General features: G+C 41.0%; 1 protein-coding gene across 4 annotated transcripts in view; it reads right to left on the bottom strand.

Moving 5' to 3' along the window:
• DCLK1 (doublecortin like kinase 1) overlaps positions 1–18,829 on the bottom strand; it is a 247,536-nt gene that overhangs the window by 87,350 nt on the left and 141,357 nt on the right. For 3 of the 4 annotated variants that reach the window (XM_063126961.1, XM_063126962.1, XM_063126965.1), the window contains exons 5-6: positions 10,655–10,771; positions 1,788–1,882 (exon numbers count right to left, since the gene is read on the bottom strand). In XM_063126961.1, the coding sequence (XP_062983031.1) occupies positions 1,788–1,882; positions 10,655–10,771 (212 nt within the window). Of the gene's footprint in view, positions 1–1,787; positions 1,883–2,868; positions 3,099–10,654; positions 10,772–18,829 lie in introns of those variants that run through there. The other variant, XM_063126964.1, reaches the window with a different exon arrangement.

Raw genomic sequence — 18,829 nt, 5'->3', positions numbered from 1 at the left:
CACTGCGTTGGGAACCCCCAAGCTAAGCTATTTAATCCATTGACTTCCTATCTTTCATCCAGGGAGTTCAAGATGACATACCCAAGATTCCCAAGTGGCCTCCTATTCAGGCATTGATCAGACCTAGACCATCAGCAGAATTTCTATGTCATGTGCCTTCAGACCATGTACAGTGTTGTTAAATTAGTTCGGCCAAAACACAGAGAAAAGATGGACTTAACCATATTAGTAAGCAGATATAAGACATGAGTGTGCTGCCTTAAGGAAAACTTGGTTGGAGTGCATAGAATTCAGATAAGTAACACAGGCAACTTTTCCAATTAGTATGAACGTAAATGTTGAGACGTGTACCTCTTTGATCTGCCCTGTAATAATTAGCAGAACCAATAGTGCTTTGTAACATATATTTCAATATATGTTACAAGAATCAAAATAGCTAGTACCTTTATTCAAAGTTGATGACTGATTTATGTACATTGTATTGCTGCTTTATTGAGGAGAACTCATAGGAAACCACACAGGTCTTCTAATGGCTAATATGGTGTACTGATGTCTTTAGACTGAATACTTTTCCTTCATTGTTAAATGGTGGTGTTGTTTTGTTTATTGTACCTGAATTTTCTGTTTCTGAATTCTTTGGTTTGGTACCCTTAGGTTTGGAAGTACCCTTCTTTGGTTTGGAAGTACCCTTCCACTTAATATGGAATAAATGGTAGGGAGATCATCAGAAGTCTAAAATTTGTATCCATCAGTGAAATGTTTTGCAATAAAATCTTTATAAACATAGTGTGGTTGAAAAAAAGTAACTTTAAAGAACTGCCTTTCAAAAAAGCCAAATATGGTGGAAGTTTCTATTTGATGTTGAATCAATCTAACAGCTTCCTAACAAGAACTGTGAACAAGCCTTTTTGACCAGGTATGCTATGCCCATAAGAACAGTATACCAGGAAACCCTACAATCCTTTGTAGCTTTCCCAATGATGAGATGAATAATGGCTGCCAAGAGTCTCTGAAAGACAACTTGTCCTTCACCAAACTGCAACGTGTGGCCACAAGAAACCATTGGGTATCTTCCAGGTTGAACTCTGTTCATGCAGGACAATTGTGAGGCCTAACAGATTTGGTGAGTCCAGTGCACTGCATAAACATGTTTTCCTGCAATGTACCAGGAGTCTATGGTGGAACTATACGGGTTCAAAATTATCAGACACTGGCTGCAATGTGGTATGAATGCATTAGTTATCTGCCATTACTTTGGATTTGATTTCTGGACTTTATTTCAAACACCAGAAGTGTGCAATATACTTTTGCCATAGCTTTCAGCACCTTCTATTCATTTACTATACTGTTGTTGTTTTTCCTACCGATAAGCAATGCATATGAACAATGAGCACTGATATGCAGGGCTTCGTATACATGATCATATTCTCAAAAGTGTTACACCCAGTATTTCAATACATGCAACTGCTTGTGCTTACTAGTGTGGAGGAAAAACTAATATGAAGAATAGAAGGCTGCAGAATGAACAACCATGCTAGTCTGTGTGTATACTAATCCTGAAAATCATTGTACAAATTTTCTACAGGGAGAAACAAATGAAAACAGGGTGGAGCAGGAGACCAGGCAAAGCCCATTAGATGACAACTTTCCCCATCCCCATTTTGGCTGGTCAATTACTGTGGAAAGGGTCCCCTGAAGTTAGAAAGTTCAAAACCCTCTGCATTAGATAAATCAACTTGGTATCAAGGCTTCTCTCTCGGCTGGTCTTAAACCACAAGTTTCCTTACCCTCTGTTTCCGCAGACTTCCAGGGCTCGTGGGAGAAGGGCTTGGAGACTTCCCAGAGCGGGGAGTAGAAAGCTGGCTACCAGGAGTTCCATTAACTAGAAGGGCAAACAAACAAACAAGCATGACATCGGACCTGTGTGTCCTTGGAACAAAACAAAACATAGGACCGACATAGCTCATACTAGGCTACCATTTCTTGCATTGTACTATTTAGGGTCTTCACATTCCTAATGAATATTCAATAAGGTAGCTCTCAAACTACTTATCTCTACAATGTGAGTATCTCAATACTGGCTTGCCTTACATTGTGCTCAAACAAGTGATCAACTCATTTGTATTCACTTTGTGGCCACAACGCTGATGAAATTAAAATTATTGTCTTCAACCGTGGAGTGCTTGTGCATGCAAAAAGATGCAGAGCCATATGCTTTTTCGGTCTTAATAGTTGCTCTTTGCATAAAATCTCTTCTACTCCTTTTTTGGGGGGTGGGTAAGAGTGGGGAGAGATGTATTAATATTATCCATTTGAAATTTAATATCACTGCTATATAGACAAGGGGCATTTTAAAAGAAAGGGGGGGGAAATCAATGTTGATACTAATAGGTCACTTGTTTGCAAAGATAACTGCATGATACCTTTGACCCAAGCATTAACTCAGAAGCAACTCTCATGGACTCTGCCATTTCCAACACCACTGTCTGTCAGACCTCAAATACTCTCCGGAATATGAATGGTTCTTTTAAACTGTTGATACCCTTGCTACACGCATCCTTTACATTTACATAAAATCTGGTGGAAAATTAAGAGTAAAAACCTAACAGCAGTGGAAGGCATAGCAAAGAGAAACTAAGCAAAGGGCACTAACAATGTACTGAAAAGCACAGAGAGAGATAGAGAGAGAAAGAGAAAGAAAGAGAGAGATGCTATGAAATAAAATGTCTTCTCAGACACACCACTGCTAGGTTACAATCCATATTCATCAGCCACAGGGAAAAAAAACCCGTCAGCTACCAGACATCCGTACTCTCTGCCTTGCATTAATATTTACATGCCAGGATAGCAATAAGGCATTTAACTTACCTTCTATGAGTTCTAACATGGACACAGACTTAGTTTTTAACCTGATAATGCCAAGCAGGAAAACGTTTGCCTTTGTACTACAGCCAGGCAGGCACTAGCAGAAATGGGAAGCGTTGGGATTAGTTAAGGATAGCCAAAGCTGCTCACAGAGAGAGCTGAATGAGATGCAGGATTCATAAGCCGAAGCCTGTTCTGCGTAAGGCTGACGTCTTCCGAGCAGCAGTGGGAGGTGCAGGTTCTGTCTTAGGGGCTACATCAAAGGTGTCAATTAAGCACAATGCCGCGACTTCAGGATGCTGAGCAACTGCAGCCCCCACTCTGATCTACCAAGCCCCCAAAGCCTTAGCAATCTTATATGCTGCTGCACACTGAATCATAATGAGGTGCCTTTGGGGGCAATATACCAAATGACTCATCTGAAAATCACAATGACAATAACTCTTGAAAAACCTTAGCTGACTGGCACTCTCACAACTGCTAAAGCCATTAGACTCAACTGGATTTTAGAGCTTTGTGGGGTGGGAAGAGTGTTTGCCTCCCATCTGCCAAATATTCACAAGAGTAAGCACCCTGGCCCAGATACCTGTAGGCTTGTATTCTTTGTTCATCTTAAAGAAGAAGGGCAGTATATATTACGGCAGCTAATGATTACAATGCTGATGTATGTTAAGTTTCTCTGAAAGATATTTCTCGCAGTTGCATTGGATCAGGTAACGGAAAGGTGTGGAGTTAACAGATGAGGTCAGCCACAATTATGGGCAAAGAGTTAGCCTGTACTTTGGGAAATCTATTGCAATAATGCTTTGAATAAATTCATGACCAAGGACAAGGGCTTGTGAATCAGAACTCATTCATCAACCATATCAAATGTGGGGGAATGCTTGCACATGGATCATTTATAAGAGGCAACTGGATAAAGGAAGACTGGTAATGGGGTTATGGCCAGCAGCACATTACTACTAAGGTGATCAACTACTTGCTGTCTAAACAATTTCACATATTGCAATACATATAAGTTGCATGTATAAAACCACGAATGTGTCTTTGAGTATCCAAAATGAGATTACAATACAGCTTTGCTGTCAGTTAAGGTTGGCTTCCAGTTGACTACCCCACCCCCAGCCATTTCTTTCCACTCTCAGGCCAATAGCTCAGCAATAAAATATACACTGACAATTGCTGCTAGTCAGGATGATGATATGCTACGTCCACTATAAGAGGCTGTTATGTCTATGTACACCAGTTGCTGGGGAGTATGAGCAGGAAGGTGCTGTTGCACCCATGTCCTGCTTGAAGGCTTCCCATCGGAAGCTGGATGGCCACTGTGGGAACAGAATGTTTGACTAGGTGGGCCATTAGTTCGATCCAGCATTGCTCTTCTTATGTTCTTATAGGATTTCACCCATCATGCATAATGATTTCTGATAATTCCAGGTTTCAAAAGTTTTTAGAACAAATGAAGGATGATATAGAAGTAGAGACTTCACAATCTGTTTATAAAATGTCCTTGTTGTGGTGGGTTTTAATTCAAAGTTGTAACCATTTATCTGTCATGACAGACTTCAAAGTAATGGTACCTAAGCCCTCACAGTGGGATACAGTAAGACATATTTAAACGTGTATATTTATATTCAAGTATTATCTTGCCAGTTTTGAGAAACAAGCAATGGCAATTGGCAACAAATTGTACTGAGATTATATTGTTCATTAAAAGCTGCTAGTAAGAATGAGAACATTTTGTACTCTACAAAACCTGCATGTTTGGTTGATATGGTTTATTTACCCAAATGGTTTGCCAGACATAATAGAGATGTAAGTTGGGTAGGACACTTGGGAGAACAAGCCACAGTGTATTTAAGAGATTAAATTTACAAGAGTTCAAAAATGTATAACAATCAAAATGAAGTACACAGCAAACATTACTTTAAATGATACTGACTATCTTCTTCCCTCTAGTTCTGCTTTGATGGTGCTGTCACTTTGGGCATTTGGTTTGGACCACCTAGTGGGGAAGGCATGTCCTTGTTTGCCAGCATCGGTGCCTGCCCTCCTGCTATCCCCACATCCTTCTCATTGCTGTGTCACACTCCCACACTCCCACTTCTGCATCATGCCCCATCCCCACCCCTACCATCGCTGAGCAGGTGACTGCTCTGGAAAGTTCTCCTAGTCTTGCTCTAACACTGTAGTAAATTTCACTGCAGAAGAGCACTCACTGGAGGTGCCAGTGGCAGGTTCTCTTGGCAGGGCAGGGGGGGAGTACTCAGTTTGCCACCCCTCCCACTCTGCTCCCTGAGGTGGGGGCTTCACTCCACCTTTGGGGAGGGCCAGCCCTGTTGTTTGGAGATGTAGGACAACACTCATAATCCCCCTTCCTTCTAAAGATTGCAATGTTTCTAAATTATTTTTTCCTAAAGTTTCTAAATGAAAAATAGGGATGCACAGGGATGATCCTGGGACGATCCCGGGATATAGGCATGGTGTAGACATGCCCTCAGAGTTCTTGCACTACCAGAGTTCCCTTTGCTACATAGCAGACAACAGTGGTCTGGATTCAGCTCAAAGCTTGAGACTGGGGCCCATGGAAAATAATCACTCATGTCATTGGTTTCACGGGAACTTGGCCATTATTATTATTTATTGCATTTGTATACCGCCCCATAGTTGAAGCTCTCTGGGCGGTTCACATAAGATTAAAAACACTTAAAAACAATATACAAAAATGTAAAAACACGCCATGATGAACTTTAGATGAATCAAGAAATTGTTATAGATTAGGTAGTATTGGGTTTTACAGAGCAGCCAATCAACTAAAATAGCAGATGTAAATCAACTGAACAAACCAATAATAGTTTTACAACCCTGTTTAAAACCTACTCTGTACACTTTGCCCTATTTAAATCCAATTATTAACCCACATTAAGAATATGGAAATCATTGCAATCAGTTCAATGTATTCCAGGACGATTTGCATCTCGCAATCAATTAAATGAATAGTTCCATGTTGTAATATATTGTGATACATACTGCACCAAGATTATTATTCAAGACGATGCAGAATGTCAGTAAACATAAGTTCAGTCAGGACCTGCTTTATCATGGAGCTACCACGTGAAGCGGTTGTTTTGGACATTATATCCAGATAAATTTTCTTCCTAATATTCTCTCTCTCTACATCAGCAGTGGGAAAACCTCTTTCAGCCCAAAGGCTGAATTCAACTTCAGAGAATCATGAGCTCATGGGCTGCATTCCACTGATGGGTGTAGCCAAAGGCAAAATGGGGTGGAGACAATAGCAAAATGCCAGCATATTGTAGCTTAAAGCTCTTATTGAACTTGGCACATCAATCTTTTAGAACTGGGGAGGGGGGAATGGAAGAACTGCCAACCCACCAGCTAACAGGTGGGTAGGGGAAAGGAGACGTGGCCAGGAAAAAGGTACAGCCACCTGGAGACTAGTATGGGGGCCTACATTATGCCTGTATGCACATGTATTTGTAACTCAGGTGACTACAAAGTTGCATTCAACACAAGCAGCATATATGTGGAAAGGCAGTGTGGGTTGGGAGAAGGGAATGAGAAAAGCAGAGCTGTTTTACTAGAGTTGTATTTTGAGGGATGAGTTTTAGGATGGTCTGAAAAATCAGTGACAATGTGCTTTTAAAGGGATGAGCACAACTTTAATGTGAAGAGTGCTAGTAGTTATTCCATTGGCATCCTTATAATGTTCCATAATTTTGCTTTCATGGTTACATACTGTTGTCCCTGAACTAATGCTAATGGTGCGCAATACAACTAGTGACATAAGTAGCACAATGGGAAAAAGCAGTGACTCATCACCCAAATTCAGTGTCATGGTGGCGAAAAGGGGACATTTTATTTCATTTACTACATTTCATTTATTATATACCTATTCTGCCCCATAGCCAGGGCCTTTCGGGCTGTTCTCAGAAATGAAAAACAATTAAAATATATTATAAAGAGTATAAAACCATTCATGTAAAACAGATAGCACACACAACAACGTATATCTAAAACAATTTAAAACCACCAGTCAGAGACAATACAGGACCTGATTAAAAAGACTCCTTGTGTGCTGCCAAATGCCTGAGAAAGAGGGCATTTTTTCTTTAAAGCAAGGTCTTGAAGCTTGAGCTTTGTTTTGAAGAAGAGTTGCCCCCCTTTTTTTTCTGCCACACTGCCAAAATTTGGCAGCAAATCATTGCACTGCTTTTCCACACTGCATTAATTATGTTCCAGATGCGTTGGTTTATGCTAGTGCAATATCACTAGCAGTAGCACGGGGACGACATTGGGTACTATCCAGTTGCACAATTGCTAAGGGAGCAAAACAAGTTCAAATTTCCAGATACTTTCTCTGCCTCTGTTGGTTTTTCCTCAATACAAAACCACAGGATAAAACAGAAGTGATGAAAACTCCATAATCAACTATACAAGAATAAGCACAATATTGTTATACTGTAACACTGTTATTTGGCATCATTTCACTCAAGAAATTATGTTAATAAAAATCCTGAAAGGGCCAGAGAGGCGGGAAAAAGCAATTACAGGCTAAGAAGGACAGTGGAGACAAGGAAACCCTATTCCTCATACCTTGCCTTGGGACAAAAGCACCAACGATCTGAAAGTAGGGAATGAAACTGGCACCTCTAGCAATAGAGGTGGAGTTTAGGCAGCCCACCAAATCTTCTGAAGGTATTCAGCATACCTAATTTTAAGCAATGGGCTGCTCCCCAGCAAAAAAAAAAAAAAATGTTAGGGAGGCCACCATTTTTGCTGGTCTGCTCCTGCACTTTAACACCTCTCACCTGCCTTTTAATTAGCTGCATGTTCTCTTCTGTGTACAATTCAAAGTGCTAGTATTTACATTTAAACAAGGACTAGGCAACCCATATGGCTCAAGGGCTGAATGTGGCATTGGGTGGGTGGTCAGTGGCTGCACAGCCACAGCCACATCCACTTGTACACACACACACACACACACACGTGCATAGACACATATATGTATACACTTGATCTAGATCGTTGGGCTGAGGATGAGGTTAAGCCTTCACCTACCACCACCCAGTGATCTTGCTCATACTGTACTTGCTGGGAGGACAGAAAGGCTTTAAGACTTTCCTCCCTGCAATCTTACTAGGGAAGAAAGAGCATGGGGATGACTCTTCTCATGTACCCTTTCCCCCCCGGCATTCTCCCAAGTTCTTCTGGCAAACAGGGCACACGCGGAGAGTCATCTTTGCATGCCTGTTTCCCATAAGAATCAGACTCCCACCAGCCAGTCAAATAGCTCTGCTGATTAGTCGGCTGGTGGGAACCTGATTCTGCTGGGAGACAGTGTGTGCAAGGATGATTCTTCTTGTGTGCCCTATATGGTGGTGGTGGTGGTGGCGGCAGCAGCAGCAGCATGGGGGGAATTGAGGGGCAGGGCACCCACTGTGGGCTGCATAGGGGTGGCCTCTGAGGTCTGCATGCAGTCTCCAGGAGATGCGCTGCTCACATCTCCTTTAAATGGCTCATGACCCAGGGTTGTATTCTTGATAAACCCATTCTAGATCTAGGAATCAAGGCATTATTTAACAGATGCTCATAGACTGACAGCTTAATCATCTCTTCTAGAATTTAGCCTGGTATCGACATCAGGTTTACTGGTCTGTACTTTCCCAGATCTAGCGTTCCCCCCTTTTTGAAGATGGGGACACGATTTGTTCATCTCCAGTCTTCCCACACCATACCCATTCTCTAAGAATTCTCGACGATTACAGCCTGCACATCCAGAAACTCTTTCAGTATCCCAGGATGTAATTCATCTGGCCCTAGAGACTTGAAGTAGCTAGACGTTCTCTAACTTTTCCTAACCTATCCTGGGCTACAAGTTGCCTTCTATAGAAGTTGCCTTCTGTGATCTGTTCTGTTTGTCTTAGGTTAAACACATTTCCCTTGTGGGAAAAGGCTGAGGCAAAAATAGAGCTGAGTAGTTCTGCCTCTCTCCATCACCTGTTTAACACTTCACCGCCTTCCTTAAGCATTAGAGTTACTTTACCCTTGTTCTTATTCTTGGTGAAAACACAGCCTTTTGGTTGTTTTTAGCATCCCTCAAAAACCTTAGCTTATTCTGGAAATTGTCTTCTTTACACTGTCCTAACAGGCTGGGCTACTCTGTTGTATTTCTCTTTTGTTATATGACATCACTTTCATCTCTTGTCTTGTTGTCTCCTCAGACAGCTCCCTGTGCACAGAAACAGAGCAGTGGGGGCTGTTGGCTCTGATTCTGATGGGGCTGTCCCTATCCCCAAAATAGGTTCAGCACCTTGGATAGCTGCTTTAGAATTCCTGGCAGGTTCTGACTGAAACCCATAATGGATTTACAAGCCCACCAAAATTGGAGCCACCAGCCTCCACTGCAATTCAGCGGAGGAAGCTTTTTTTAAAACCACCTACTACAATTGAAAAAGCTTCATTTGTTGAATTTGTGTGTGTCAAATTCCTGTGAAAGGGACAGGAGGAAAAGAAAAGAAAAGGCAACCCAATTGCAGCATACACTTTTATTAAAACTTCTATCTACCAGAATGAGGCAAATGTCTCCATTCTAGTTCAATTCAACTCTCAAAAGGTCATGTTGCTATAGGTTGAAGAGTGGCCTGAGAAAGGATTTTCTAGAATTTTGCAAGGAGCTGAAAATTATGATTCAAAGTATAACCACTTAAAATCCAGGAAATAGTTTTGTATCTCTCCTAAACTTTTGCTTCTCTATATATTTTAGGGTGACCATATGAAAAGGAGGACAGGGCTCCTGTATCTTTAACAGTTGCACAGAAAAGGGAATTTCAGCAGGTGTCATTTGTATATATGGAGAACCTGGTGAAATTCCCTCTTCATCACAACAGTTAAAGCTGCAGGAGTTATACTAGAGTGACCAGATTTAAAAGAGGGCAGGGCACCTGCAGCTTTAACTGTTGTGATGAAGAGGAAATTTCACCAGGTTCCCCATATATAGAAATGACACCTGCTGAAATTTCCTTCTCAATACAACCGTTAAAGATACAGAAGCTCTGTCTTCCTTTTAATATGGTCACCCCATATATTTTAAGGGGGCGGAGATTATTTATGACTATATTTCACAGTCCATAACCAAGAAATGTTTATTGCTCTGCATTTTAAAACACACATGCCCAACTTTCCTTTTTGTATCCCTTTCCTGGATATATATGCTTAACCACCAATAAATATTCAAAATAATGAAGTGTCATCAATTACTCAATTACCATGTTGCAACATTAGACTTCTAAGCAATTTCAGTTATGGAATGACTGTTTTTATTTTATTCTTGTAGAATTATTTTATTCTATTAGCTTTTTGTAATCTACCCAAAGAACATGTATTCCTAGGAAGATTAAAAGTAAAAGAAATAAACACTAAGATAAATAAATATAAATAAGTATATATATAATAAACAAGTAAATATAATAAACAAGTACATATTAAGATTGCTTAAAAGCCTGCCAAAGCCCTTCATACATTAAATAGACAATGGACTGGTTCAGAACAACCAAGGTTTATGTATTGGGGCAAGCATCCATCCCCCAAGCAGTACTTAATTTCTGGTTTAACCAACAATGGGACATAATGAGGGAAATCTGACTTAATACAAGCCAGAAACAAAGTGGCAAAGTGGTTTATGAAGCCTGAAGCTATCACCAAAACCAGACGTTTGAAAGTTTGCCCTTAAGAGTATATTTGCTTAAGTTTCTATAAACAGCTTTACCTGAGCTGGTAGATGCTGGAGATTTGCTGCGTCTAGATGGACCTGGGCTCTTGGTAGTGCTCCTACGTGGTGTCGAAGCTATTTTGGTATAGGAAGTGGATTTCACTACTCGACATTCTGAAAAACAAGAAACATTGATCCATTGGTAAATTATGAACAGAATGTGATTTTTTACTTATGGGTGGGGGGAAAGCTACAAAGCATATTTCCTATGCTCCAAGGGAATAATTAACTCTTAAATAATGGCAATCCTATCAATGTTACAGGCTATATAGCAGGGATAGGAAAGCTGGTGTCCTCCAGATGTTTTTGGACTAATACTCTCATTAGCAGGGCTGGCCCTACTATTAGGCAGAGAAAGATGGCAGGTTCTTGGAGATGGAGGACAGAGCTACGTGCCATTTATCCTGCTCTGTGCCTCCTAAACACGTCTGCTGCCTTCAGGTGCAGTGTCCCATCACCAGTGTTGAAGACAGATTCCACTACCACTCCAATGAGCTTATATACATTAGGCTGATCATATGAAAAGGAGGACAGGACTCCTGTATCTTTAACAGTTGTATTGAAAAGGGAATTTCAGCAGGTGTCATTTGTATATATGGGGAACCTGGTGAAATTTCCTATTCATCACAACAGTTAAAGCTGCAGGTGCCCTGCCCTCTTTTAAAACTGGTCACTGTAGTATAGCTCCTACAGCTTTAACTCTTGTGATGAAGTGGGAATTTCACCAGGTTCTCCGTATATATAAATGAAACCTGCTGAAATTCCTTTTTCTATGCAACTGTTAAAGATGCAGGAGTCCTGTCCTCCTTTTCATATGGTCACCCTAATATACATGGAATGGGAGGGGGCACTATCTTGCCCTTTGCCTCAGGCAGCAAAATGTCTTGGGCCAGCCCTGCTCATTGGCCTTGGTTAGCATAGCCAATGGTAAGAGATTATGGGAGTTATCGTCCAAAACAATTGGAGGGCACCATGTTGTCTATTTCTCTATCTGTATAAACTACTAATCTCTTCCTTCCCAGTCCAGCTCATCACTCTCCATTGTAATCATGTGTCAGTATAAGCAAGTGTGTCTTAAAGGATATACCAGTAGTCTGTTTCTATATATCAAAAGGTAATATAAGGCAATGTAAGCTCCTATCATGTCAGTCATAAAAGTTTTATTTTTCCTACGTAAGCCTCTGGTGGGTTGCAGCTCACAACAAAGCACATAGAATCTATCATTTGGGCAGAGTGAAGCTGCTCTAGCTGTTTATAAGAAAGATCAGTAAAATCAATGAACGGGTGAAATTGTCCTCCCACTTAAGAACACATTCAGGTTAGAGTATATATATATGCTCACACAGTGCTGAGTTATGGCTGCAAAATAGTTCTTAGACTAAGGATTTAAGAAATTAAGTGTTCATGAAAGCCAACATATTATAGTCATAATAAAAACTAAAATAATCAGCAGGCAAATCAGATAGAAAATTGAAGGGGGAGGTAGGAAGATAAGCATTTGGGGAGATGGATTTGGGTAAGTCATAGAATCATAGAATAGCAGAGTTGGAAGGGGCCTACAAGGCCATCGAGTCCAACCCCCTGCTCAATGCAGGAATCCACCCTAAAGCATCCCTGACAGATGGTTGTCCAGCTGCCTCTTGAAGGCCTCTAGTGTGGGAGAGCCCATAACCTCCCTAGGTAGCTGATTCCACCGTCGCACTGCTCTAACAGTCAGGAAGTTTTTCCTGATGTCCAACTGGAATCTGGCTTCCTTTAACTTGAGCCCGTTATTCTGTGTCCTGCACTCTGGGAGGATCGAGAAGAGATCCTGGCCCTCCTCTGTGTGACAACCTTTTAAGTATTTGAAGAGTGCTATCATGTCTCCCCTCAATCTTCTCTTCTCCAGGCTAAACATGCCCAGTTCTTTCAGTCTCTCTTCATTAGAAGAGGAAGACTGGGAAGATAAAATGGTAAAGTATACATGCTAGCTTGTGTGCCAGAATTTACTAGGCTGGAGATCCCTGCTCCAAGCCTCCCTGGTTCCTTTTGAACTCTTGACTCCTTCTTGACTCTTCTAGAGTATATAGCAATGGTTGGTGATATAGTCTGTACTTGTGCTCATACTAGGGATACATACAAGGGATAGATATCGGTCTGCTTTTCTTTTCATGCCTGGTCACTGATAATTGTATCCCTTTAGGCTGCTGGTCAACAATATTTAATTAATTAACCAGGAATGTAGGAAGCTACTGTATACTGGGCTGGTTTGCATGATTGCAGGGTAGTTAATAGACACAATGGCTTATTAACCAATCTGTGCATGCTGGTTGAATGCTGGCTGGATTTGCATGACTGCCCTTGCCAGTGCAGATAGTTGTGACATCCAAATCCAGAAAGGGTGGGTGGTTTGGTGGTTTACAAACCACCCAGCAATCCTAAAACAGGCTGTGGTTCTGGATCAGATCATTGGTCCATCTAGCACAATATTCTTCAAGGCTTCAGGCAGAATTATTTCCTAGCACTTCTTGGAGATGCCAGGGATTGAACCTGGGACCTTCTACAGGTAAAGCATGTGCTCTACCACTGAGCTATGAACTTTTCTTGTTCTTGGGACTTTGACCTGAAATAATTATAGATCATCTTGTGAACATGATGGGGCCATGAAACCATGTAGACAGATTTAGCATGAGAGCAAATTATCCAACACAAAGCCGTTACAAAACCAATTCAAACTGAGGGAAGAAACACTACCTTAAACATGAAGTAGCATCATGGAGAGACCTGCACTGCAATCACATACCCCCTGTTTTTGCTTAACAGTAAACTCTATTTCTTAAACTATAGTCACAATAGATCACTGGTGCAATAAAATTAATCCTGCTTTGAAACTTGCAAGAATGTAAGTATATATGCTAACACCAAACTCAAGTCTTCAAGTGCTTGCACACATGTAGCCTAAAGAGCATCAACCATACACAAGAGTGACGTATTATCAGATTTGCGGCAATCTCAAAACGTGCAGGAGTCACCATTTTTAAAAGAAAAAAACACCTTAGAGATACTCAGTATACAGAGAATGTTGCATGAAGTTAGGGGAATGGAGTGAATATCCTGGAAAAGAAGAATGGAGGAAGAGACATATAGATACAAAAACGGTAGAGAGAATTATGGTATTGTCTAGATAGGTCCTTTAATGATTCATAATGTGAAGTTATCATAGAATCCTGGAATAGCAGAGTTGGAAGGGGCCTACAAGGCCATTGAGTCCAACCCCCTGCTCAATGCAGGAATCCACCCTAAAGCATTCCTGTCAGATGGTTGTCCAGCTGCCTCTTGAATGCCTCTAGTGTGGGAGAGCCCACAACCTCCCTAGGTAACTGATTCCATTGTCGTATTGCTCTAACAGTCAGGAAGTTTTTTCTGATGTCCAGCTGGAATCTGGCTTCCTTTAACTTGAGCCCGTTATTCCATGTCCTGCACTCTGGGAGGATTGAGAAGAGATCCAAACTTATTTTTGCAGAGCCTCAGGGATGGGAGTAGGAGTAGTAAATAATAGAAAAATCCACGTTTTCAATGTAAGTAGGATCAGACCCCAGTGTGTTCGCTCCCCATCCAAAACAGCCCATTGAGGACTGAGCGTCCTCTGTGGGAATGAAATATTGACAAACTGTTGAGGTGGGGAAGAGGGGGGGAGTAGAATGGAATAGAGTGGCTGGAAACTGTAGCAGAAGTATTCCACACTGCAACACTTAATTGCAGGGTCACACTTGTATACAGTAAAGCTGCTGATGAAGACAAATGTGTTTAGCACAATTAAAATGTGTTCAGCTATTTATTTATTTATTTATTACATTTTTATACCGCCCAATAGCCGAAGCTCTCTGGGCGGTTCACAAAAATTAAAACCACAATAAAACATTAAAACCACAATAAAACAACCTATTACTTCACACTATTTGATTTTTTAGGAGTGTGGATTCAATAATACCAATAAATAGATTGATATTATGGTTTGTAACGGTCACTGTATTTTGATAACCTATTTTGAGTCTCAAATTCTTTTGCTGCATAGATCAGGTTGCATAGAGAACAGGTTGTGAATTTTGTGCTCAGCTGTTAATTACACTATTCATTAACCTGCAAAATGGTTATTTTATGCTCAACAATTTCTGAGAGGCTTTGGTCCTACTGTTTTTTTTCTGCCAAATATACAAATGAAACCTAGTGAACTTAAGTTCTAATTTATTTGATAGCATGCAGCCCTCAATGGATTTCTTTGGTATTGAGAATGTCTTCTCAACATTTGGCCCAAACAAGTGGCGGCAGCATGGGAGCGTTTGAACACTATTGTAACCCTGTAGGGATAGACCTATGTTATTAGGATCACATAATCCAGAAAACACCATGCTTTTACTCCCAGGGCCAGCCCCCTGAAAGATCACCAGAAGGAGGGGTAATTTTCAAGGGAAACCAGTTCTCATGGGAGGAATCATAGTTCAGTGGTAAAGCAAGTGCCTTGCATGTCCCAGGTCCCAGGCTCAATTTCTGTTCTCTCTAATCAAATGATCAGGTAGCAGATGATGGGAAAGACCTCTATCTGATACTCTGGAGAGTTGCTGCAAGTAACAGTAGACAACACATCTCAGCAACACATCTCTCAGACTGGTATCTGTCGATCTTAAGAACATAAGAGTCCAGCACTCTGTTCACATAGTAGGCAACCAGCTGCCCACAGGAAATCCACATGGGCAACAGCCACCCTCATGCCCATGTTCCCCAACATATGTGGGTGTACATAGGCATATTGCCTTTAATACTCGAGGTAGCTCATAGCCATCAGGACTAATAGCCATTGATAGCCTAATTCTTCATGAATTTGTCCAATCCTCTTTTAAAGCCATCCAAATTGGAAGTGGAATCCAAATTGGAATTCACTTCTTGTGGAAGTGTGCACCAGTTGCTGGGGAACATGGGTGGGAGGGTGCTGTTGCACCATGCCCTGCCTTGTTGGTCCCTGGCCGGTGGCTGGTTGGCCACTGTGTGAACAGAGTGCTGGACTAGATGGACCCTTGGTCTGATCCAGCATCAGGGCTCTTCTTATGCTTTTATAGTTTGACTATGCGCTATGTAAAGAAGTACTTCCCCAATCAGCTTCATAAGATGACCCCAAGTTCTAATATTATGAGAGAGGGAGAAAAATGTCTCCCTATCCACATTCTCCACACCATGCATAATTTTGTACACCTCATAGAATCATAGAATCATAGAATAGCAGAGTTGGAAGGGGCCTACAAGGCCATCGAGTCCAACCCCCTGCTCAATGCAGGAATCCACCCTAAAGCATACCTGACAGATGGTTGTCCAGCTGCCTCTTGAAGGCCTCTAGTGTGGGAGAGCCCACAACCTCCCTAGGTAGCTGATTCCACCGTCGCACTGCTCTAACAGTCAGGAAGTTTTTCCTGATGTCCAGCCGGAATCTGGCTTCCTTTAACTTGAGCCCGTTATTCCGTGTCCTGCACTCTGGGAGGATTGAGAAGAGATCCTGGCCCTCCTCTGTGTGACAACCTTTTAAGTATTTGAAGAGTGCTATCATGTCTCCCCTCAATCTTCTCTTCTCCAGGCTAAACATGCCCAGTTCTTTCAGTCTCTCTTCATAGGGCTTTGTTTCTAGACCTCGGATCATCCTGGTTGCCCTCTTCTGAACATGCTCCAGCTTGTCTGCGTCCTTCTTGAATTGTGGAGCCCAGAACTGGACGCAATACTCTAGATGAGACCTCTATCATGTATCTCGTTATCCTCCTTTTTCCAAGCTAAACAATCACAGTTGTTGTAATCTTTCCTCATAGGGGAGATACCTTGATCAATTTAGTTTCCCTTTTCTGCACTTTTTCTAGCTCTACAATAACTTGTTTAGGAATGGTGAACAGAACTGTACACAGTATTCTAAGTGTGGTTGCACCATAGATTTGTATAAAGGTAGTATGATACTAGCAGTTTTTATTTTTCTAATTATGCCTAACATGGAGTTTGCCTTCTTTACAGCAACCTCACACAGAGTTGACATTTTCACTGAGCAGAAAGCACCACAACCCCAAGATCTCTTTCTTGATTAGTCACCACTAGCTCAGATCCAATCAGGTTATACTTGAAGTTTTGTTTTTTATTTTGCTCCAATGTGTATCCCTTTACACTTGCTTACATTGAACCATATTTGCCATTTGGATGCTCATCCTACCAGTTTAGACAGATCCTTTGGGAGCACCTCACAATCCTTTTCGTTTTAACCACCTTAAATAATTTGGTGTTATTGGCAAAATAACACCAAACGGATATTGTCTGGTTTTGTTTGTATTTTATACTTTTTATGCTTTTAAATTTTGTATATTTGTTTTTAAAGTTCACTGTTTTTAACTTTTGTAAACTGCCCAGAGAGCTTCCTATGGGGCGGTATATAAATGTAATAAATAATAATAAATAAAATTATAAAAATGGCCACTTCAATGCTCACTCTTAAGTTCAGATCATTTATGAACAAATTTAAATGCATTGCTCCCAATACAGATCCCTATGGGATCCCACTATGTACTTCCCTTTATTGTGAGAACTAACCATTTATTCCTACTCTCTGCTTTCTGTTCTTTATCCAGTTACTGATCTATAAGATTCATCCTCTTATTTCATGACTGCTCAGGAGTCTTTGGTGATGGACTTTGTCCAAAGACTTTTGGAAGTCCAAGTAAACCATGTCCACTGGATCACCCCTGTCTACATGTATGTTGACACTCTCAAAGAACTACTCACTTTGTTCTTCCTCATTGTGCTCTTCCTGAATCTCTTTCCCTCTCTTATTGATCTGCTGTTGTGCCTTAAATCTTTGGGCCCAGTTCTAGGGAAGAGACTCCAATTCTTCATGGCTTTGGTTCATTCTCTAATTTGGTGATAACCATGAGTTAGATTTGCAAACTGCTCTGGGTCCCCATTCAGCACTCTTGCTTCTCCTGGAAACATGCTTCTTCTGGCAGTTTCTACGTAACTCTGCTTGTGATTAGCCTGTACACAATGTTGGGCATGGGGGTGGGGGAGGTGCAGCTTGAGAAAGGTATTGAAAACCAGACAAAAAGTTGTGCAATATAAGAACATAAGAAGGCTCGTTCTGGGTCAAACCAAAGTCCATTTAGTCCAGTATCCTATTGATACACTAGACAACCAGTTCCCCACAGGAAACCCACAAGCAGAACATGAGTGCAACAGGACCCTCTTGCTTATGTTCCCAGCAACTGGTGCACATAGGCAAACTGCCTCTGATGCTGGAGGTAGCATAGAGTCATCAGGTACTTCACACAGACATAGAGAGAAAACTACACAGCACATAAAGAGTGATGGGAAGCACAGTGGGGGTTTTTTCTCTCTCTATAAAAATGCAAGGGAGAAATGCGTCCTTCAAAAGGATTTACAGAAAGAACTGGAAACAATAAAGTAGTAAGTATTCTATTGAAACAACTGCATGATGTTATATAAAATTGATGGAATTGCAAAATAGCAATGTTCCAAGTCATCTCATAATGCTGACCATGTAAAGAACTCAAGTACAAATGTGTGAAATCACTGAAGAATATTAACTACCATTATACTGGAATGAAGATGAAAAATAAAACAAAGACACATAGAAAAGATGCCAAGACTATAATATGGTGTCAGAGCTAACATAAAAATAATGTAAGAAGCAGTAGCAAAATAGGGTCACTTTCCGGCATTGCTTTTTGCCAATGCTTTAAATGCACAGTAATTTCAAAAATGCTAAAAATCCTACTGACCTTTCCCTCTGCATTGCCCCATCTGAAATATTTCAGTAATGTAGAATCTCTCTAATAGACCATATAATGTAAAATAAGCAGAATGAAACTTCGCTGGAGGAAGTGAAGAAGCCTAGAAGATTTAGACACACACACTCCATCCCCGCTAAGAAGTGTTATCTGAATTACCAGTGGAACAAAAATTCTTATTTGTAAACCAGATCAGAACTTGACACAGTGCATTAGCTCAGCTAAAACCTAATCCTCAACTATCTCTTGCTTTTTTTGTGTGAAGTTATTTGTGTGTCAGGGATTAATTTTTGGAATCTCCCCAAGGTTATTAAAAACCGATTTCTGAAAGATGGAGACTTTCACTTGATTTTGAAAACATCTGCAC

Source organism: Elgaria multicarinata, chromosome 5 (genome assembly GCF_023053635.1).
Source record: "Elgaria multicarinata webbii isolate HBS135686 ecotype San Diego chromosome 5, rElgMul1.1.pri, whole genome shotgun sequence".
Lineage (NCBI taxonomy): Eukaryota > Metazoa > Chordata > Lepidosauria > Squamata > Anguidae > Elgaria > Elgaria multicarinata.
The sequence above is the reverse complement of the archived record's forward strand: the minus strand, read 5'-3'. Positions and strand labels throughout refer to the sequence as shown.